This window comes from Chionomys nivalis, chromosome 2 (assembly GCF_950005125.1).
Source record: "Chionomys nivalis chromosome 2, mChiNiv1.1, whole genome shotgun sequence".
Taxonomy (NCBI): Eukaryota; Metazoa; Chordata; class Mammalia; order Rodentia; family Cricetidae; genus Chionomys; species Chionomys nivalis.
Window position 1 is genome coordinate 41,920,684 of NC_080087.1, and position 24,460 is coordinate 41,945,143.

The window sequence follows — 24,460 nt, forward strand, 5'->3', positions numbered from 1 at the left end:
ATGATGAAGAATGGACAAATGTTAGAGAACTATTTTGAATAGGTAAACTATTGCAGACATAATTGGTTTAATTTTTAAAATTATTTTTAAAATCTACTTTGAGATTGTGAAGAGGTGACTTAAAAGTACTTGCTATTCTTGCAGAAGAAGCGGGGTTCAATTCCCAGCATCCACATGGCAGCTCATGACCACCTATTAAGTATAGCTCCAGAGGATCCAAAGTCCTGTTTTCATATCTGTAAGCACCAGACACACGTGACACACTTAATGCACACAGGCAAGACATTCATACACATAAAATACAATGAGTCTACTTTACAATGATCAGTGCAATTACTAACATGGAGTTAAGCTATGCAATTGTGAAAATACATAGCATGGAGGGGTAAGGGGCCAAAGACAGACCAACAGAGGGAATCACAACAGGAGAGCACATTTCACGTCAGTGCATGACACTATCACAAGAGCAGGTCTGTTGTCTGGCAGTTCTTGTCCTCCCTCCAGTATAAAACTGCAGCTTTCTCAGCACAGAGGGAAAGGTCAGCGTGACACTAACCCAGGTTACAGAAGAGGGCAAAGCATTGGCAGGAACAGTGGTCGCTGGCTTTGCACATCAAAACAGTTAGAAGTGGGAGTCCCCTCTGTGTGTTGCTTGTATTGGTTAATGAATAAAAAAAACTGCCTTGGCCTGATAGGGCAGAACTTAGGTAGGTGGAGAAGACAGAACTAAATTCTGAGAGAAAGAAAGCAGAGTCAGAGAGACGCCATGGAGCTGCCAAAAACAGACACTGGAAATTTTACCTGGTAAGCCACTGCCACGTGGCGATACACAAATTACTAGAAATGGGTTAAAGTAATGTAAGAGTTAGCCAATGAGAAGTTAGAGCTAATGGGCCAAGCAGTGATTTAATGAATACAATTTCTGTGTGGTTATTTCGGGGCTAAGTTAGCCAGGCAGACGGAACAAACAAGAGGGCCCTCCCTACAACAGAAATTCAAGAATCCTGTCAACCCAGAAGAAAAGGGGAATAACAGGAGTGTGATGTGATTTGTACTCCCTTAATGAAGATGATAATTTCTACTTTTGTGACTGACCCAGAATTTACTTTAAAGTATAGAGGAAATGAAGGCAGAAAACAATAATGTAAAACAGGATAAACAATGAAAATGCCACAATGAAACCCATTGCTTTGTATGCTAAATTAAAAAATTAAAAGCATGACGAGTAATTATGACCTGTCGTGTATAGTTCAGCCACCCTGAGAAGGGGAGTTTAAATCCAGCCACCTCTGCTGTGACATGTTGTTGTTAAATACTGTGTCATACATCATCAGGGTGATGACCACAGAAACTAACTAGGGCTAGACAAATCTCAAAGACTGCACTGCTCATGCATTGGACTTTACAAGGATGCCTCTAAGTATTTACAATTAATTTAGAAAACACCAAAGTATGCGTCTAAGTCTGCTTAAGCTGCTGTATCAAAATACCCCACAGCTGTTAATTTATCAACAAAGGGCACATCTCTTCAGTTTTGGAGTAGGGGTGAACAAAGGGCAAGGTGCCAGGAGACCAGTGAGGTTCTGTCCTTCACAGCCACGTGCATTTTCTCCATGGTCTCAAACACTAGGCTTAAGTCTCATCCATGAGGTCTGAGCCCTCATGACAATTCTAACGTCACTCACTGTGATAGTTAGCTTTATCTCTCAAGATGACAGTTTCTAGAACAACCTAAGAGTATCAATAAGGGATGTGTCTGAGTGGGACCAGCTTGATTATTAATGGATGTGGGAAGACTCAGGCTGGTCTGGGTGCTTAAGTGTGTAATTGTCAAGAAAGTGAGCTGAGCAGTATGTGTGTGTGTGCACTCATGCTCCTCCTGCTCTGGACACGGATGGGACCACATGCATCAAGTTCCTCCCTGACTTCTCTACAGAAATGGACTGTAACCCGACCTAAAATAAACACCCTTCCCCTAGGTTGGCTTTTGTTGGTGTATTTTTATCACAACAACAGAAATGGATGTGGGGCGCTCGCCCCACTTCATCTTATCGCACAGGCTCTTGGTTATCATCTCGTATCACCATCATAAAATGAGTGAGCACAGCACAACAAACACAGTAAGGTGTGCCGAGAAACTGCTCTTACTACAGTGTGCCATTATCTTCAGTTGTTCCAACTACTCACCAAGCTCCCAGTCTTATTCATCTTACTGGGCCTAATCTATTAACTATTATATGTATGACGTATCTCTAGGAAACACTTAACATGGTACAGAGAGTGTTCAGCACTATCCAGCATGGGCCCCGACTGGGGTGTTTAGACTATATCTCCCACAGAGGAGGGACTATCTAACAAATGTTTCAATAAAAGACATTTTACAACAATAGTCATTTCTGTTTTTATTGACTTCCCAAAGCTGCTAACTCAAGAAACGTGACTAAGCCGGTCAGTGGTGGCGCACGCCTTTAATCCCAGCACTGGGGAGGCAAAGACAGGAGGATCTCTGTGGGTTCAAGGACAGTCTGGTCTACAAGAGCTAGTTCCAGGATAGACTCCAAAACTACAGAGAAACCCAGTCTCAAAAAACAAAAAAACAAGAATAACAAAAACAAAAAAAGGAACTGACTCCTCTTTACGATCCTTCAACCTGATCAAAGCAGCATGTGACATGAATTCATGTCCCCTACTGAGGAACTTAATAAACTGCTTTCACATATCAGTGTCATCAATATTTGACTTTTTCATATCGAACTGAACAATGGTATGTTTACATATTACACAGACACAAAGAGCTGTTCCAAATTAAATTTGTGAAAATAGCTGTATTACTAAAAGGAGTCTACTGATTCCATGCACTCCTCATCAAAATTCTGACGACGATCTTCACAAAATATAGAAGGAAAAGAGATCTTCAATCAATAGTCAAAACAATCCAAAGCACAAAGAGCAATGCTGGGCATCACAAGGCTTAATTTCAAAAACATTAACTGCAGGGGAAAAAAAAACAACCAAAAAAAAAAAAAAACAAAAAAAAAAAACCCCTCCATAGGTCATTAAATCATTGGAACAGAACAGAAAACTCAGAAGCAAATTTGCCCCACAATAGCCACCAAGGTTTCTACAAAGATCCAAACACATTCACTGGAGAAAAACAGGCCTCTTCAAGTAATGATAATGGTAAACACTGGCTCTCCATGTGTAGAAGACTAGAACTAAATCCCTGTTTCTCACTTGTACAAAATCAGCTCAAAATAGAGCAAGGAGATTCACTAAGACCTGGAACCCTGAAGCCCATAGAGGGAAGCGTGGGGGAGACGTTTCAGTTACAGGCAGGTGATGATTTAAATGATCAGGTTGAAAGGATCTACAGTCGGCCAGTAAGGGAGCCTCTGGGCATGCCTATAAGGGTTATCTTTATTATATTAACTCATGTGGGGAAAGAGTCACCTTTACTATGCACGGCATTATCCTGTGGCTGAAGTTCTGGACTGAATGAAGGACAGCTGAATACTCGGTCCACTCCCCTTGCTTCCTGAGCACAGGTGCAGCCTGACAGCTGCCTCAAGCTCGGCAGCCATCGTCCCCTGACCACTGTGAGCCAAAGGAAACCCTTTCTCCCCTAGGCTGCCTCAGTCAGAGTGTGGTCATACCAACAAAATAAGTAACTGACACAACACGTTAGCAAGGACTTTATCCAAAGGGGTCTAGCATCTGACAAAAGACCTGGCAGGAAATTATCAAGTTCATAAGCAAGGTAATGGCAAGCGTGACATCAGGCATACAGACCAGGAGAAAACGACACCCCACTTCAAATAAGTGGGTAAGTAAAAGTGCCTCACACTTCTCAATAAATAAGGGACAAACGAGCAATAAGTAAATGAGAACGATTCAAACATCCTGGCCATCACAGAAATGCAGGTTAAAACTACACTGCTTCCACCATATCCAAAAGCAAATGCTGGCGACGGTGTGCAGGAAGAAACTGGATACTGCAGGGAAGCACATAAATAACGCAGCCACTATAGTCACCACAGGAAAGTTTCCTCCCAAATACTAGAAACAGAGCTATCATATGATTCAGATACACCTCTCCTAGAAATATATCCCAAGGACCTTAAGACGGCATCTTCAGAAGTAATTGCATAGCTGTTTTTTATAGCACAATTACATAGCTAAATTATAGAAGCAGCTTAACTTATGGAGCCAACAGATGACTGGATAAAAAAATGTGTTTATATAAACATATACATTCATTCATATATATGACATCAAAGTGTAAGTAAGCACACTCGAAGAAGGTGAAGGATGACTACAGGGAGACAAATATAGCCAAAGCACATGATACAGTTAAATAAAAATGTGTTTATGAAATTCATCGTTGTGTGTGTGCCAAAATATGCCCTTCAAAAGGGTAAAAGGGCTGGAGAAATGGTGCAGTGGTTAAAACCGCAAGCTAAGGGAGAAAAACTTCAATAGTTAAGGGGGTCTGTTGCTCTTGTAGAGGACCCAGGTTCAATTCTCAACACCAACATGGGCAGCTCACAATCGTCTCTAACTAATTCCAGGGGATCTTACACTCTCTTCTGGTCTCTGTGGGCAGTGAGCACATTTGTGGTGCACATACATAAATGCATGCAAAACACTCATACACATAAAATTAATAAATCTAGAAAATAATTGTTATAACTCAAATTCAGTTCCAAGCACGGAGTGGAATGGCTCACACCTGCCCATAACTCCTGCTCCAGGGCATCTGATGACCCTTCTAGCCTCTGTGAGCACCCATACCTGCGTAGATATCTCTCTTTCTCTCTTTCACTCTCTCTTTCACTCTCTCTCTCTCTCTCTCTCTCTCTCTGTCTCCACGTCTCTCTCGCACGTACGTACAAACAACACACACACGCACACACATACACACGCATGAGCACACATGAATACAAAGAAATCCATTATTTATTTATTTATTTATTTTTGGTTTTTCGAGACAGGGTTTCTCTTGGTTTTGGAGCCTATCCTGGAACTAGCTCTTGTAGACCAGGCTGGTCTCGAACTCACAGAGATCCGCCTGCCTCTGCCTCCCGAGTGCTAGGATTAAAGGCGTGCGCCACCACCGCCCGGCTGAAATCCATTTTTTAAAAGCAAGATGATATTACTTACTGCTCACGTGCACTGTGTGCAGTACGTGGCATGGAACGTGCCTGTGCCGGGAAGAAAGGACACCATTCGGGAAAACAAAGCAGGACAAAGTAAGACAAAAACAGTCCAAATTCCTGTAAGGAGCTGCAGTGTTTCGTTAACACAGATACAGTGAAACTATTAATGTTTCCAAGACTATTTTATAACCATTTAAATTACTGAAGTACTCCTGGACACTAGCCGGTACCTGTAATTGATCATGATATCTATCTACTCTGGAAAGATTCCATGTTTAGTGCACACTATTCATTAAATTGCTTTTCTTCTAGTGGAGAGTCACACACAGTACCTGAACAACTGATGGTGAAACATATGGACACCTTTATATTTGTCTAAAATGCCTGCAAAACATTCTAGGGCACAGAACTAGGAGAAAGGTAAAATGCTGAGGTTGTTATCATACATTGAAAAACATGACACTGACATTAACCTCAACTGAAATGTTGCTGCTTGTATAATAAACGTAGACTGTATCAGAGGAAATCCCCAGGCACCGAGTGAAATAAATCAATGTATGGAGGGAGGGGCAGCTCGGTTACTCAGCACACACCCAACAGAGCAAACCTTTGTTTAAGCAGCCACTTTATCACCATATGCTCACTGAAAACAAAGGCTGGGACAGCCACATCAAAATAGCACAGCCTGTGTCTGTTGAAGCCGTGACCCCACAGCCTGTGCCACTGAAGACGAGGAAGTGCAGTTACGAACAGAAGCCTGTTACAAAACCAAGACTTAGACAGCTGAAGGAATAGGAGTGATTAAACACAGTTAACAACAGAAGCAAAGCGCAGTTACTAACCAACTCAGCAAAGTAAGAATTACCATGCATAAATAGAATTACCAGCACCTTAAAGTATCCCCTGCTGCTGCAGCCTTTGCTATCTATGTGGGGAGGGGGGAGCCCTTGCCTGTGTCACATGATGATGAAGGCTAACTGCTGAACACCAAATTAAGGAGAGAATTCTTATCCAGAAAGAAGGAAGAAAGGAAGGAAGGAAGGAAGGAAGGAAGGAAGGAAGGAAGGAAGGAAGGAAGGAAGGAAGGAAGAAAAGAAAGAATTTTAAAAAGGAAACAGCAAATGGTTAACTTCTCTTCTAAAAAGGAACTGGTTTGACAGTCAGTAAAATAACTACAGACATGGGTATCTATATTTTAGGGCAATGACTTTTTACACAGTGTTTCCAAACCACTCAAAATCAAGCAAACAAACAGAAATCCACCCCAGACAGGTGAAATCTGGACAGAGAATCAAATTAAGGAGACATTTGCTACGCTGCCTGGGAGATAAGCCTGCAGCTGGTGCACAGGCTTTCACAACCTGGGCCCTCTCAACAGTGGCTGCAGGCACAGGCAGGGTCTGCTTCTCCAGCAGGGTCTGGCCCTCCAGCGGTGCACCCCAACACCTTTGAAAGACAAAGGGCTAGGAGGGGGTAGGGCAGAGACAAGCCACCTGCAGCACCTGCATGACAGCCAACTGTCTCTTAGCCACCTCCTTGCTGCTATTCTCCTTAAACACAGGTTCCTGCCCACACAAAAGGGAGCATCTTTCTAAAACATTAATGAGCCCTATACAACCATGCCAACGGTTCAATGATTTTTCATCACACTTGGATAAAGTATCGATTCCACAGAGGAGCTCTAGAATCTGGCCCACAGTGGCCTCTGTGCCCCCTCCATAGCCTCCCATTGCCTGAGCTGCTGCAGCCACGCAGCCTCCTTCAGATCCTGAAGGCCAAGCCTGGTCGGCTCCACTCTCGGGGAGGTCTCTGTTTTTCTTCTGTAGCTGTGACATGGACTGATCCAGTCCCCTCTCCAATCATGGTCCCCTGCACATCCTCTCTTTTTGCAAAAGTGTGTTTTGATTGTGTGTGTGTTCACTTACTCTAGCTCACAACTGTCCAGTCCTTCACCTCATCCTACCACCTCCTACGGCAACAGCCACTTTCCAGATACTAGCCAAGTTCTAACTTTGACTACTTACAAAAACACAGCTTTCTCTTCCTAGATCCACTGTCTTTAACAGGTAATGTACAATTTAGTCTCATGTATTACACCCTAATCTTCAGCTGGAGAAATTATTTCTCACCTGTTGATTTTCTGAGACGACTGATCATAAACTTCTGTGTAAAGAGCCATCTGCCTCAAAATAGTGAGTGTGTGCGCCCATATCTGTGTGCTCTGAAAGTGTTTTAACAGAATAAGAACACTTGAGTCTCTGCTTTCATTGTCCCTCTTCTGTCTACTCTGCACTGGAGGATGGTCTCTCAGCACTTGGCTCTAACGAAGGAAAAGAAAGCTTTGGACAGTGAGATTCCAGCCCTGGAACTCTTGGCTGCCTGTTTGACCTGCAATTTGTTCATCCAGAAAAGGTGACAAGATTAATTATTCCCCCACCGTGCCAGAGCTCTGGTCTTATGATCAGCATCAGGCTGGTCCTTCCCTGACTGTGCAGGGTTAAGGACGTGGCCATAGATCAGCAAGTTGCTAACCAGCCTGTGAGAAGACTGCCCACTTGACCTTGGCCTCCTTAGCTATTGCACTGAACAAACCAACAGGGCTTTGCCAACCCATCTAGATTGTAACAAACCAAGACGATACTGAGATGGAACAATTCACAGTTCCAGGGATTTGGTTTTGTTTGTTTGTTTGTTTTTATTTACATCTTATGGTTAATGAATTAATTAACCATATAAAAGCAAGGCTATAGAGCTGCCTTCTTTATTTTTGCAAACTGGGTCAGTTGTTGGTGATTCTGGGTTTCTGAAGTCTGCATTCTGTTCATTTTGACACTCTGACAATGACTATCTGAGATAGTATCTAAAATTGAGGACAGATTAAAAACATTGCATTGTTCCTATGCTTTTGCTAAATCATTACACTCACTCTTGCCTCTCATTTATAGGTTATTGGAAAGTTGCTACTGCTAAATGCCTATATTGCCTGACCATAACCAACCATTCTTGTAATTAAACTTACAGTACTACACTTGTAAATCTTTCAACAGTCAGATTAAAATCTCTGAAAATCTTCATTTAGATGACACAGACACAAGCAAAGCTAAGGAAAACATCATTATCCTTTCCTCCTAAGCATTCCCTCTTACTAAGAGTGCCTCACAAAGTAACATTAGAACTCAGGACAACACAAAAGGAAACGTTAGAATTATTTGTTTTGTTTAATTCAAACTACACTTGAAACAAAAACTTAGCTGGAAAAAGAGTACATTTGGATTTTTCAAAATTAGTCAATATTCTTTCTGTGATACAAGTAACTTTGAAAATTGACAGGCAGACAGACACTACACACACACACTCACATACACTCACACATAATTCTAACATAAATATATCAACACTGTATTACTTTCTTAAATTTTAGAAACCTATCATTAGGCATTTTTCAGAAACAGTCTTGAGAAGAAAAAGTTCAGCACATAGGGAGAAGAAGCCGCTTAAAGGCATCGGTACTTAAGTTGGACTAAATGAGGACACTTGGGATCGTCCCTATCATTTCCCATCCACCGCATCTTTGGCCAAGGAATGAAACTGGCCTTTCTTGCCAAGGTCACATATTTAAGCAAAGAGCAAAGGACAATACAGCTACTTCAAAGTCACTTCTAAATTTTCCAGATAGCTGTCCTTAGATAGATACGAACTAATTAAATTCCAAGCACTAGGAAAAACAGTTTATAATCAACTGTCTCATTTCCCTGCTGTTTCTATTGTTCGGCAACTAGGAGAAGGGGCTGTGGCGACTGTACTTGCCACACACAACCCAGAGCTAGTCAGCCTCCCAGACGCTGAGAATGGCCAATGACCACGTGAGGAAACACTGCAAGAGTGAACACCACAAAAGGGAAGTGATTTGCCAGGTAGCCTATAATTAGCTTTCAAGTTTTACAGTAGAGAATAGTATTGAGGCAAATAGATTAGGAAGACTTTAAAAGGGATTAGTCATTCACGGGAATGACTAATCCCTGAATTACGTTACCTGAGCCAGGAGAAAAAGCCCACATCACACAAGTATATAACCCTTCTACCATAGATAACTTTATTATATACCGCCCCCCATCCAGTACAGGTGCCCTCTATTACAGATCCCTCCAGTACAGGTCCCCTCTATTACAGATCCCTCCAGTACAGGTGCCCTCTATTATAGATCCCCTCCAGTACAGGTCCCCTCTATTATAGATCCCCTCCAGTACAGGTGCCCTCTATTACAGATCCCTCCAGTACAGGTCCCCTCTATTATAGATCCCCTCCAGTACAGGTCCCCTCTATTATAGATCCCCTCCAGTACAGGTCCCCTCTATTATAGATCCCTTCCAGTACAGGTCCCCTCTATTACAGATCCCCTCCAGTACAGGTCCCCTCTATTATAGATCCCCTCCAGTACAGGTCCCCTCTATTACAGATCCCTCCAGTACAGGTCCCCTCTATTATAGATCCCTCCCCTCCAGTACATAGGTGCTCTCTATTATTGATCCCCTCTTCTTCAAGCACAGAGAAAGAACTTCTGAGTACAACAGACTTGCTTCTGGAAATGCCGTTACCTGTTAAAGAAGACACTTAGCAAACAAACAAACAAACAAAAAAATCATTCATACAAACTAGACTACCATAAACAACAAACCCCAACAGTGGGCTAATGAGGATTAACTAGGAGGAGTAATTCTAAAGTATCCTTAATTTATAATGTCATTCACATAGAATATACCTATACAATAAAAAAAAATCTGTTATATTTTTCAAGGGAGATTTTTAACTACCACTGTGACTAAAATTCTGATATCATAGAAAGGAAGCTGTACTAGAAAGAATGCTTATGTAATACTAATCAGAATAATTAAAAGTTGACCCCAATATATTTCAGTTACAATAATATCTGAGATAATTCTGAGAAGGAACAGTTTTCATATGAGCCCTTATAAAATTATTAAAACACAATGCATAAGAATACAACATTAAATTGTATTAACCAATAGAATGACATATTGGAACTATGTGAAAGACAGATAAAACATGAGCATTAAGAACAAAGTAAAACACTCTAAAATAGTTTCACTACCTAAATTATCACTGTTTCTGCAATTTAGCTGAAATTGTGAGGTCGTTATTAAAATATGTCTCCAAAGTCCTTCGACAAAACCTTAAAAAGAGTAGGGTGGCCAAGTGGTGGTGGCACACGCCTCAAATCCCAGCTCTGGGGAGGGAGAGGCAGCTGGATCTTTGTGAGTTTGAGGACAGACTGGTCAACAGAGAGAATCCTGGGAAAGCCAGGGCTACACAGAGAAACCCTGTCTCAAAAAACCGAAAAAGAATAGGGATGAGGGCCCCTTCCCATTGAGTCTGGGTGGGCTTGTGTTTGCTTTGCCCAGATGCTGCTGCTAACAGACTTGCAAATGACGGTGGAAGGATTAGGTAACATCCACCTGGCTGGATGCTGGCTCTAGGGAAAGCAGGCTCTAAAGCAGAGCCCAAAGACATGCAGGCGCGTTGGTAGACAGCCACAGCTGAGCTCCCTGGCAACAGCTGCAAGCTGAGTGAGTGTGACATCTGACTAGAACCACATGAGAAACTCCAGGCGTGAACTGGCCATCAGAGCAGCTCCCAAATTCCTAACCCACCGTGTCATGGTCAAAATAAAACGGTCATCTTAAGCCCCTAGGTTCTGGAAGAATTTGTTAAGCAGGAGGCATGGTAACCAAAGTGAGGGCTGGAACTGAAGAAGAAACTCTTCAGTATTGGGGAGATGATTTAAGACAGACTCTAGCTAGTCATGGTATTTACATTCAAATTTAAATATATTACAGAACAGTATGTCAAAGTTCAGATTCACATCATTGACTTTTCAACCAAATCTAAACATACCTCATTTTCCTATCATTCCCTTTGGTTTTAATAAACATTAACTGAACACCTACTCTATCTTGGGTGCCAAACGAAGGTGATGGTTGTGAAAGTAACGAAGACACTATGGGTGGTATCACAATAAGACAGAATCAAACGCCAATCATCCTACAAGCTAGTAAACACAAAAGGTCCAAGGACATGCTGACACAGTCAAAAGGACTAGAGCACCGACAACAAGCAAGAGTCAATGCAGACTTGGCAGAGACCAGAAGGCTGAGGGGACTTTACCACAGAAAGGACATTAAGCCTTGAGAGAAGAGAGCTTGGTCAGAGAGGGCTGAAAACCTTAAGGCATGACACATCCTCCTGGCAGTGCTGGGAACTGGGATATCTATGTGAGGTGAGGGAAGGAAAGTTCTGCAGGTTTTCACACAAGAGGACGAAATACTGAAATTGTCATTTCAAAGGGTTGATGTGGCTCTTAGCTTTGCATCACTGTGGCAAAATACCTGAGATTATCAATAACAAACAAAACACAAACAGAGGGATGGTGGCACACGCCTGTAACTGCAGCACTTGGGAGGCAGAGGCAGGCAGGTATCTGTGAGTTCGAGGCCAGACCACTCTACAAGTGAGTTTCAGGACGGCGAGGGCTCCACAGAGAAACTGTCTCAAAAAAACAAAACAAAACAAAACAAAAAAAAAAAAAGAAAGGGAAAGAAAGAAAGAAAGAAAGAAAGAAAGAAAGGAAGGAAGGAAGGAAGGAAGGAAGGAAGGAAGAAAGAAAGAAAGAAAGAAAGAAAGAAAGAAAGAAAGAAAGAAAGAAAGAAAGAAAGAAAGAAAGACAGACAGACGAGAAACAAAACACTTGTCTCAGTTGCAAGGCTGTACTTCCTGGTCACCTGGCACTGTTCCATTGGGCCTGTAACAGCACAGTACCTCTCGGTGCGAATGCGTAACTGTTACCAAGCTCATGGCTCCAGAAAGTAGAAGACAGAGGGAGGGCCAGGGTCCCCATATCGCCTCACCATGTCCATAAGTCCTGACTTCTTACACTAGCTCCTATCATCTAAGAATTTTACCACTTCACAGTAGTGTCACAAGCAGAAGAAGAAGGGCTCGACGTCTGGCTCCTTAGGAAGACATTCAGTATTCAAACTATAGCATTAACTAGTACAGTATTTTATATACTGACAACACCATCCTAAATGTATTAAATATAAATAGAATAAGCAAGCCCACTTTATATGCAATACTTCTGTGCCTATAACACAAAAGGAAATGATTTTGTATATACGTATGGTGTATGTGTGTGTGTCCCATGTGTGCATGTTTGTGTGGGGGTGAGTGGGCGGGAGGAAGATCTCGGCTCCACTTCACCAATGCTGGTTTTACTTCATATCGTCATGCCTAGCTTTCTACCTGGTTACTGGGGATCCTAACTCAGGCCCTCATGCTTGTGCAGCAAGCACTTTATAGATACCCCAGAAATCCCTAGACAAAATAGCACTGAGTTCTTACTACGAGGAAGGCAGCTCTCCAGAGGGGAAATATTCGTATCCCACAGAACCAAATTCTCCCGATTAAAGAAAGAAAAGAAACGTAGTTACAGTTTAAGAAAGTGGGAGCTTTCTAAAAGCTGTTTTATCTGCATACTGTTTTATAGTTTAATGGAAACACAGAGCAGAAAAGAGGCAATTTAGATACAATAGAGTAAGTAGAATCCTACAGGAATCCTACATTGTTTTATACCCACAAATAAAAAAGTAGAATAGAAAAAGAATGCTTAATCCATATATAGGGGGCGAGGAACAAACGTCATAGAATATCTAACTGTGACTAGAAGAATGAGAGTGTATGAAAGAAGCAGAGATGTGGACCAGCAAGGGAAGAACAAGGGCTCTCCTGAGACAGAATTTCATGTTACTAAAAGAAAAACCTCAGGCATGTCATAGGTCTTTAAAGATCAACGTTTGCCAGGTGCTGGTGGTGGGAGGCAGAGGCAGGTGGATCTCTGTGAGTTTGAGGCCAGCCTTGTCTGCAGAATCAATTCCAGGACAGCTAGGACTGTCTGGAAAAAAATTTATAGGACTGTCTCGAAAAAAATTTTGTTTTTAAAAAAAGGATCAAAAAGTTTAACATGGCTATAGGCTTGAGGCTACTTGACAACAAAGCTTGGGAAACACAGGACTCCAAGTCAGTTCGCTCAGGGACATGTACACTCAAAGTTCACATTCTACTCTACAAGCAAGAGGCCACCACTGCACAACTAAAAACAAGAGAGCCAAAAATGGCCAAGCATTCTAAAAACCCTCTGGCTTCAGTGTTGGAAAAAGAGATTGGAGACAAGATTGAAGCACAGGAATCAAGTCACCAGAGTCCAGGAGGGAGGCGCTCAAGAGATGGCTCCACAGTTAAGGCTGCTTCCTGCTTTTCCAGAGGAACCAAGTCAGATTTCCAGGACCCGGGTAGGCTCACAATGACCTGTCACACCAGTTCCAGGGAATCCAGGGCCCTTTCCTATCCCCACAGTCAGCTGCATATATGTGACATACATTCACAGACACACACACACACACACAGATAAAAGTAAAATGTTACAATCCAGGAGGGAAAAGGTGGAGGCAGGAGCAAAGGAAATGGGAGCAGAAATGAAGAAAGGTATAGCAGAAAGAAACCAAAAAAGCCTTAGGATGCGGGACCAAAAGAACGGCACGTGGGGGTAAAAGAACTCAGGCATGGCCTGAGTGTTTGAACTGGGTGTGACTGATGGAACCAGGAATCCCTACAGTAGAAAATAAGCTCTGGGAAGGAAAAGAACAGAAACAGAAATCCATTTTGAAAATTTAAGATGAACTGTCTACAGGTAGGCATGGGTAGGGCGTCCTGCTAGAACTGGTCAAGAAAGCCTTGCAGTCAAAAGATAGGAAGAAAAATGGGCTCAGATGAGTATTCCGAGATAAAAACATATGGAGGCCACCTGAACCCCAGGAGTAAATGAAAAGGAGTAAATGTTAGCAAACACTAGAGTTGGGGGGTGCTGTCAAGGAAAGACTCAAAGTCAAGAGGGAAGCAGGACCACGTGCCACTAAAACTGAGCAGCAAATCAAAGCACTGCTTCTCGGGAGTGTCCCTTGGTTACATTAGAGTGGGAGCCTTCCCTGCTAAATCCCACCAGAAGCTCCCACTTCTTTTCCTTCTTCAGCCGGGAGGATTTGATTCTGTGCAATATAAACATTTTCCCTCTGGAATGCTGCCTTCCTCATATAAGCGGCTTCTTACTTCCACTCAGCTCCTACGATATGTTCTCCACACAGACATTAAGTGTTTCCAAGGGGATGGTCATACCTGACAATCCTCGCTCCTTACACCACCCAGCCCACTTGGAGGAAATGCAAATTTGTTACAGTCTTATGCCCAGTCCGCCCAGCTTCCCTGTGACCTCAGTTACCAGCACCTTTTTGATAAGATAACAAATGTAAAGACAATAAAAAACGCTGCAGCCTCCAGAGCCAGACCAATCAAAATTTAAATCCCACTTCCAACATTTAATAGCTCAGTGACTTACTCTAACCCTTTGGGGGGTTCAAATGACTCTTTCTCAGAAGTCACATATCAGATATCTTGCATACCAAATATTTACATTACAATTCACAACAGTAGCAAAATTACTACTTTTTGTTGTTATGAAACAACAACAAAAATAACTTTATGATTGGGGTCACCACACCATTAGGAGCTGTATTAAAGGGTTGCAGCATTAGGAACCACTATTTACTGTCTACAAATTGAAATGAAGTGAGTTTTTTTTGTTCACTTGGACCTACTATAATCTGAAGGCCAAGTGCACAACTGCCAATGAAAACAGATCCATTCAGCCACCTCCCTGCTGGGAAAGGGGATGGTCATTTTCAGTTATCATCCTGCTGACACTCAAACCCATGAGATGGAAGACTATTCCTTCCCACTTATTTTAGACTTGTGTGTGTGTGCGCGCACACGTGCTTGGGACGGTGTTATACACACATGGACTTGCTTGTATATGTGAATGCATGGAAACTAGAAAACTCTATCAAGTCCCTTCCACCTTTTTTTTTTTTTAAAACGGGCTCTCTGTCAATAAACCAGAGACGACCTGCCTATCTCTGCCTCCCCAGCAGTGTGTGCACAGAGCCCAGCTTTTACGTAGGTGCCTGGGCTCCAAACTCAGGTACTCATGCAGCCCTGGTCCACCTCCACTGCCCTCCTTTCCTTTTAAAGGTGTGGTTACTAACTTCTGGGAGGCATCACATGTCTGTTCTCTTCTTGACGGGTTGGCTTCTCCCTCCCATGCTCTTTGCTGGTTCTTTCATACGACCCACGCTGCATATGTGTGCACATTGCTATGACCAGAATTGGTCCCCAACCCTCCTTCTCTATCTGTTCTCCCCAAGTGACCTCATCCAGGTTTCATACATTAACACTCCAATTCATATCTTCTACTCAGATCTCGTTTCCGATGTCAGATGCTAACTACCTGTAAAATGTCCTTCCTACATATCTCAACAGCATTTTACACTGAGCCTTCCGAACTCTTCATTCTCTCCAACCCTAGTCCTCCTCCTCTGTTACTCATTTTACTGAATGGAAAACCCAGTTTTCTAACTGTCTGGACTCAAATCTTGAATCATCCTTAATTCACTTACTCTCACACCATATCTAAACAGCAAATCCTGTAAATTCTGCCATCTGCATCATTGCAATATTCAAAATTCAAACAGTTCAAACCATACACCTCTATCACTTCAGTATAAACTATACATTTTCTGCTTGGAATAATGCCTTTGTCTTCACACTGATCTTTTGATGGGGGAGAGTCTTCTGTTTTGTGTTAATTTCATTGGTTAAATAAAGAAACTGCCTTGGCCCTTTAATAGGACAGAAAATTAGGTAGGTGGAGTAGACAGAACAGAATGCTGGGAGAAAGAAGCCAAGTCAGGCAGTCACCATGATTCTCTCACTCCAGACAGACACAGGTTAAGATCTTTCCTGGTAAGCCAGCTCGTGGTGCTACACAGATTAGAAATGGGTTAGATCAAAATGTAAGAGCTAGCCAATAAGACGCTGGAACTAACGGGCCAGGCAGTGTTTAAAAGAATACAGTTTCTGTGTAATTATTTCGTTTAAAGCTAGCCGTGTGGGCGGCCAGGTGCCAGGAACGTAGCCTGCCGCCCATATCACAACAATCTTTTGACTTCTCAATCTTCACAGCACATTCTGCGTGGACACTACAACTCCCTTCAGAAGGACAGTCGTAGCTGGCTACTCTCTGTGCAGCACCCTTGTAGTTTCCCATCATACTCAGAGGAAAGGTAAACTCCCTAGGACCTTAAATCCCTGTCTTCTGTCCTCTTGCCACACCCACTGTACCTGCCGCGTACCAACCACGAGAGTTTCCTGGCCATCCCCACATACCCCAGCAGTCTCTGCCACTGGAACTCGACTGCCGTTTTATTAGATGTGCATATGGTCTGTTCCATTGCTGGCCTGTGAAGGTCTTAACTGAGAAGATAGTTTGGAAAAGATACCATCTCTAACAAAACACCCCAAATGACGAACCTAGTAACAATCCCCTCTTCTGCATTTTCCAATGTTCCTTTGCCTTTTTTTTTTCTCCACAGCTCTCATTTCCTCTAATATATTAAATGATAGATGTATATCTTCTTCATAGCCTACCATATAAACTTCACAAAGCCGGGGACTTCACTGCCTTCTTTCCTTGTTGAACACAGACAACAGTACCTATAACACAGAGGGTGCTAACAGAGAAATCAAATGATAAACTATGAATGAGAATGATTAGAATAAAGACACAGTTCAAGCGCAATTATCCCACAAGGGATAGTGTAAATAGGATGGCTGAAAGCTACCGAAAACAGTAAATACAGGAGACTACATTCCTAGGGACAGTGAATTAACTAACAGTCTAGGAAGGAACCTAATGTAAGAAATTTCATTTTAGTTTGGTATATAAAATACTAACAAAATGAATGTGAACAAGATAAACACTTTCTTCGGCCGTCGGGTTTGTGAGTGAGGCTCGGCCATGAGATAAGCATATTCCACACAGCATTCCATCAGCAGCAGGGAAAGAAAAAACACTTTCTTAAACTCAGCGAAACTGTCATGAATGAACCAAAACAAAGTTAGCCAAAATCATTTTTTCCCTAAAGTTAATGCAGTGCTTACAGATATTCTATTTCCAACAGCTGCAATGCATTCTAAAACATACATGTGCATGTGTGTATACATATATAAATATACAGGTAAACATTAACAAGTATGTACAAATTTATTATTTTTAATTAAACATAGTAAGAGAAAAAATAATACATTTAATAAAAGCTTAGCTGGTTCCTGGCATGGTCTTAAAAGAAGCTCCCAGAGAATAAGAAAAAGGGAAAAGGTTCATATCTAACTGCTTTACAAAGAGCTTTTATCAATAAAACTGGAAACAAAAAAATACTTCCAGCAAGGCTGTTAAATGGTTTCTTGAGAGCACTTACTATGCCTATAGAGTATCTCCTGGTACAGGTCTAATGCAAAAACACAACAATAGTTAGCAAACGGTAATTATAAGAACTACTGCCAGCTGCCTGTCTCTACTGCCCATGGCAAACTCTTAATAAAACACTGAGAACTCAAAATGTATCCCAATGCTTTTGGTCAATCACTCCTAGACTACGGAGTGTTAACGTCTAAACGTTGAGCTCCATCCACTCAGGAAGGAAAACAAAATCACATGTAAAGGTGTCAGTAGATACGGAGGGTCAGCAGTGCTGGCAGTGTTACTCCAGATCTTTCACCCGTGGAGCTCGGGGTAGGACACTCTACAGAGCCTCTCTTCTAGCCAGCTGGAAGGCACGGGAAAGCCTCGCCACAGGAGGACCAGGGTCTGCCGGCTCCAGAGCTCAGTATGGGAGATTGCCCTGCAGAAATTAAGCGCCTTCAAAAAGTCAAAGAAAAATGGATGCAACTGCTAAACAGAAATAGGGTGGGGAGAGAAGAGGAAAACAGGACACAAGTCAGGAAGTGTGCAAAAACGAACGTTAGCACACCCCCTAAATATACACCGAGAGTGCACATGCACACATGCACGGACGCATACACTGAAGTCTGCAGAGCTCATGCTCGCATCATTCCTCACACTGTCAAGATGACCACTTTTGGCCTGGGAGCATCTGTAAATCTACCCACATGAAGACAATGATGGTCAAACTCCATGTTCGATAACCTAAGAATATTAAGACTTAAAGGAAAAGAACTAAGTTCTACTCCTTTACCCATGAAAACTAGGTGACTTAGATTTTCTAAGGGAGCATTTGCCTTCTGGCCGCTAGGTCACTGGCCCTAAGGTGACTACAGTAGCAGTCATTTTAGGACATTACCCTGTAGCAGTTGTTCTTCTCACAATGTGTAGAAGAAATGTGTTTCTTGCTGCTATTAATACCCATGGGACAGGTGTACACACTCCAAGTCATGTGCATCTGCCAATCTCCTGCACTTTTGAGCAGTGTGCTAAAGGCCACAACAGCTGCTGCCTTTAGCTAGTCTGTTAGTAGGCTCAGTTCTCCCTTTGTGTGATCCAAAGCACTAACTAAATGTTGCTATTTCATATTTACAAGACATTTTTCTATTTGTGGATGGTTTCTGCAGGCTCATCTTTCTTCCAAGGAGAGTGCGGCAAAGGCCGAACAAGCTGAGACACTTAGAAGAACCTGGGAATCTGGGAGACATTGCAGGCATCCTGGGAACTATGTGCCAGCCGTGTTTGTCACTGGGAATTTCACTTCTGAAACTGTATGTACGAAACACGCATACACCTAGGCAGTGTAAGCCAGGTTAACGTCCACTCTCTTTGTCTCAGAGTACCATAACCTTAGTGCCCTGTGCAGCGACTGGTGTTCGGATTTACAGGTCTCCTCTTCACCATGGTAACCAGAAAGTGTGTAGTAACTACTGCACCATAAAGTCACCCCACAAAGAAAACTTCCTACCCAATCACGACACAGAGACACAGAGATACTGTCACTGTCTAACTGCTGAGGCCTGTACTGAAACACTGCTAATACAGACTCATTCCCCCCCCCCCGTCCTCCCCCCTCGGCCACATCTTCAATCCCTGAAAGTCTCTTCCCTGCTCCAAGTCTAAAAGCGTGTCCATCTCCCAAATTCCTGTCTTCTGTGAAAGAATGCAGCCACTCCTTTCAGAAGAGTTCACTCAACCAGGCAGGAGTCCAGCTCACAATTAATATGCATTTTTAATGCTTGTATAAAATGTTTAATACTGATTGCCTTACATTCTTAAATGATGTTAAATAATGCACCAAGCAGATGGCACAAACTCAAATGTGAAAATGTTACTAACAGGTCTTTAAACACACGTCGGTCCCCCACCCTCCATCAAAAGGTTCTAAGCAGCCTGGAAGTCAAGACTTGCCACGTTTGCTTAGGTCGAATCTTATCATGCTGGGCGGTGGTGGCACACGCCTTTGATCCCAGCACTTGGGAGGCAGAGGCAGGTGGATCTCTGTGAGTCCAGAATATTCTACAGAACAAATTCCAGGGTAGCCATACACTATACAAAGAAAGCCTGTCTCAAAAAAATAACAGAATAAATTAAAATAAAAAGAAATCTTATCAGATGAGAAAGAGAAAGCATGCAACATCTCCTCTGCCTAACTTTCCTGTTGCTGTTTTGTTTTTGGTATTGGGGATCAAACCTAAAGCCACACAGAAGCTAAGTAAGCACTCCACCAGTGAGTTACAACTCAAGCACCCCCCCCACACACACACACAAATACACACCTTTTTAAAAATCTGGAGACAGGGTCTAAGTTGCCCATGCTGGCTTTGAACTCACAAAGTTATCCTTCCAAGTCTTGATCTTGTGCTGTTTGCCTCAATCTCCCAAGCAGCTGGGATTACAGATCCGTACTATCAGATCTGGCTGCAATGCCATTTTGCCCCAGCAACCACAGTTAGACTTGGTGTCACTCAGGCACTGGTGGATTCACCACAGATCACTGTCTATGGTTGAATGTTACCAATGGGAAGACTCAGGCACAGAAGACCATGAAATAAAGACCTCTGAATATAAAGATAGCCGCATCTTAAAATTCAGGATCACCTCAGCAATATTACAACCACAATCCTGCATTTTACTCAATGGAAAAAGACTTAAGTTTGCATAAGCTGAAAGTTTGCTTAAACTCTTTTCGATCTAAAAGCCAACACAGCCAATTTTATTATCTGCTTTAAGTCTTTCTCTTAAATGTAAAAAATGCACAGAGTAAGCCGGGCAGTGCAGGCACGCAACTTAAATCCCAGTGCTCTGGAGGCAGAGGCTGGAGGGTCTCTTGAGTTCAAGGCCAGTCTTATCTACAATGGGAGTGCCAGGGCGGCCAGAGAAGTCACACAGAGAAATCCTGTCTTTAACCACGCCCTACACTCCAAAAAATGCTGAGTGAAATTAGGTACCCAGGCTTTCTAGGGTGACCTCAGGTTCTTTACAAATTCAGTAACTACTGAGCAAATATCAGTTATATACTAATAGGCATATACAATATCAGTTATATCAGTTATATACAAAGTCATATGGAAACTCCTGTCTTTACAGAAGTTCACTATTTAGATACAAGAAAGTGTATTAATGCTATTGTAGAAAAACTAAAGCCCAGGAAGAGACACAGGGAATGTGGGATATGGCTCAACATTTAAAAGGTAGTCACAGAGACTGGGGAGATGGCTCAGTAGAAACCAGCTTGCTGCACAAGTCTGAGGACCCGAGTTCGAATGCCTAGCATCCACATAAACATCCACACATACAGGCTTGGAGATGCATGCCTGTAACCCCAATACCAGAGAGCAGAGACAGGTGGACTCCAGGAGCTCAGCCAGATGGCCTATGAAAAACAGCAAGCTTCGGGTTCAGTAAAAGACAGTCTCCAAAAGAAGACAGTGATGGAGTGGGACACCCAATGTCCTACTCTGGCAAGTGCACAGACATGCAAAACCATGCATACACGTGTGCACATGAACACACACAAAGACACTTAGCAAAGACCACAAAGGATGGTGTGTGAACATGGACCCAAAGGAGCAGGTGGTAGGGAGAGCAAGTAAAGGAACCGGCTAGACACGGGGATCAAGTACACAGGCCTGAGATAGAAGCATGCCGGGCAGTCTAGACTTAATTTGTGCTGTGATTATTTGAAATAATACCGATGTCCTGCTGTAGAAAGTCCTGCCAGGTGCTTTGGGGGGTGAGGGACACGGATGTCACAAAGATGGCAGACACAGTTCAGATACTGCTGTCACTTCAGGGCTTTGGCTGGTACGTGCTGAAAGAACTACTCCCTTCTCCTCTCTTCTCATTGCCACTCAAAACACCAACTTCCTAAAACTAACTTCTGCTGACAGAAAGAAAAGAAAACTGCTTTGGCAGAAATACCCAGGGTATGAAAATCAACCTGCTAGGCAGCATAACCCACCAGGAGAACCAACCCTTGAACTTCACAACCAGCTGGTGGTTTTGCACTTAGTAGGTAAGGGTTAGAGCTGGGCACAGTAGGACCACAAAGTTAATCTCAGAACTAAGAAGGTGGAGGCCGTGGGCTCATAGTTCAAGGCCCACCTGGGGTACTTAGCCAGTTCAAGGCCAGACTGAGCTACACAGAAAGACCCTGCCTATAAATAAATAAAAACAAATAACGAATGAACAAATAAATGTGACTTGGTATTATTGTTTACATCTCACTAGATGCCACTGTGTACTATTTTTTGGAGACATTTGCTCTCACCATGAGTTCGCTGGAGCAAGGCCCATATTTTGGGAATGTCCGAGTCCCACCCGGAGGCTCTGCACAGGGATGGCAGCACTATCGCTACAAGGGTGATGTCATAGAAACGACCACAAACAAGCAACCTCATTCCTTCGGGTCTCAATCTCCACTGGTGGAAAAAATCCTAAAAACAGACACCACGATCTCTCCTGGGGCGTTTGGATAATCTCAGCAGTTTGGGCCAAACTCCTGTTTGTGTAACATTCCAGTCTGTCTAAGTCGTTCTTTGCATTACACACTCTCATACTGGCCACAAAATACACAGGAACCACACTGTTTGGAGCCCTGCTCAATCCACTTCAGCCAGTACGTGCAACACCATCATCGGAAAACTACCCCATCCAGACTACAAATCGACATCCAGTCTGGAAAGACAAGCAGGCAGGAGGGGAACAATTTCAGGGCAGGGGAGATATGGAGACGAATTTTAAAAACATCTGCGCAGGGGCCTGGAGGATGAGAGAAAGCGTCATACCAGCATTGGCACCTGAACTGACAAGGTTTTGAAAGATGAAGAGGCCTAGTACAATCAGACACGGGATCAAAGGGCATTAGGGATTGTGCAAAACACTGGCAGAAACGCCGCCGCAGACTGAAAACCATGAAGGAGGGCTGCTATGTTTCTCAAGCTTTCCAAGAAAAAAAAAAAAAAAACCAACAAGCTCTCCGGAGAGGGGTGGAGGGAAAGTTCCCCGGCTGCCTGTTGGGTGAAATTCTCTTCTTGCTCTCTCTTTGCTTTGTTTGGCTCTTTCTGTTTTGTTTCTCTCTTGAGAAAATAAAAGCACTGTGGTGGTGGCTTAAAATTTCGGTAGAGAAATGTACTTTAACCTTAGCGTGGAAACTGACAAGTGGACAAGAGCTGATATTTTCAATTTACCTTTCGATAGGCAAAGGGAACGCAGGAATCACGCAGCCCTGCCTTACTAATTCCAACCCTTCTCTTCACCAGCTCCACAAATATTTATTTTATGCTCTCTGTCTGTTAGTTTCTGGGATGCCAGGCCAGTGAGGCAGTCTTTCTGCTCTCCTCGGAGCAAGCTCTTGCATGCAGTCTACAGAAGAAATAATCAGAGGGCAATCCGCCTCATTCCTCCCGCAGCCGCCAACCCAAACCTGAAGCTCAGGGCAAAATTAACCAGCCAGTAAACCAGTATGGGTAAAAACACACTTAATAACAAGCTAAGACGGTAGTAATTGTTAGAGGCCCTGGGTAAGCGGGCCTCGGTCACCTCTTCCCTTGGAGGGAGCTTAGAGAACCTCTTCACCATACCTATGGCATGGTGAATGGGCTGAAAGTGGGCAGAGAGCAATGGGAGTTACCTGGGCGCTCAGGTAGATTTTGAGGCACTCCTCGCACACCGCCTTCTTGCAGCAGGGCAGGGGCTTGATGGGCTTGTCTTCCAGGCACACCCGGCACATCAGCACCATGAGGGGCGCGTAGGGGTCCCCTACCCCGCCCAGGCCCGAGTAGGGTGGAGCTCCTAATAGGCCAGGCACGGAGAAGGGCTCCGGAGCCAGGTAGAACTCCAGCTCGATGCTGCCGCCGTCGGGGGAGAGGGGGTCAGCCGGGAGCGACAACGGAGAACTGGGGAAGGAGGGCGGCGGGCTGGCGGGAATCGGCCCCGGCGGTGCTCGAGGTGGGGACTCTGGCGGCGACAATGACTCGGCGGTGGGGGCCTCGGGCAGGTCGCTCTCCACGCAGTACACGGAGCAGAAGACTTGCGGCTTGGCGGGGGGCGGGTGTCGCTGGGCAAGCACGTCCAGGAGCAGCCCGTCGGGGGGCTGCTGACCCGGGGTCGCCTCCCGTGGCCCCGCTCCCTCCGCCTCGCGCTCCAGCTGCAGTTCCAAACTCTGGGGGTCGAGGGGCCCGGTGAGTGGCAGTCCCGCGGGCTGCCCCGCCGTGGCCCGATTGCTCGCAGGCTCCCGGGCGCTCGCGTCCACGCAGTCCGGGTCTCTTCCGCAGCCGCCGCTGCTCGCCTCCGAGGAGGATGAGGTGGCGGCGGCAGCGCGCGGCCCGGGAGCCCCGGCGCGGTCCCCTCGCGGCCTGGGGGACTCGGGCTGGCCCGCTGAGCCCCCGGCAGGGACCCGCGCCTCCCAGGGCCCACCGCCGCCGCTCACCGTGCTCTGCTCCTCGCCCATCGCCGCCCGCGGCCCGCGCTGCCGCCGCCCATCCAGCCGCCGGGACCCCCAGCCGGCGCCGGGCAGCGCGGGCAGCGGCTCGCCTCCACTCGCGGCTGCGCTTCTGCTTCCGGGTCCCTCCTCCGGGGCCGGGACGCCCCAAGCTCCCTCCGGGGAGCCCGTGCTCCCGGGCCGCAGCGCGCGGGCAACCGGCTCCTCCTCCTCTTCGTCGTCGTCGTCGTCCTCTGGCGCGGCAGGGCACCGCCTCGGGGACGCCGAGGGCCTCAGGCTGCGAGGGCCCGGCCCGCATGCAGGTCGGGGCGGTGCCGCGGTCCCGCGAGCCCCAGGAGGGGCGGAGGAGTCCTGGGGGGGAGAGGCGACCGTCAGTCCCGCGCCATCCCTGTCCCC

The 24,460-nt window shown here is 44.6% G+C and overlaps 1 protein-coding gene across 1 annotated transcript in view; it reads right to left on the bottom strand.

Moving 5' to 3' along the window:
* Nucleotides 1–24,210, bottom strand: part of Rnf217 (ring finger protein 217) — a 120,122-nt gene extending 95,912 nt beyond the window's left edge. Inside the window, exon 1 of the mRNA XM_057758524.1 lies at nt 23,255–24,210. Coding sequence (XP_057614507.1) covers nt 23,255–24,073 — 819 coding nt within the window. The 5' untranslated portion in view covers nt 24,074–24,210. The remainder of the gene's footprint in view (nt 1–23,254) is intronic.
* Between the last annotated feature and the right edge of the window lie 250 nt (nt 24,211–24,460).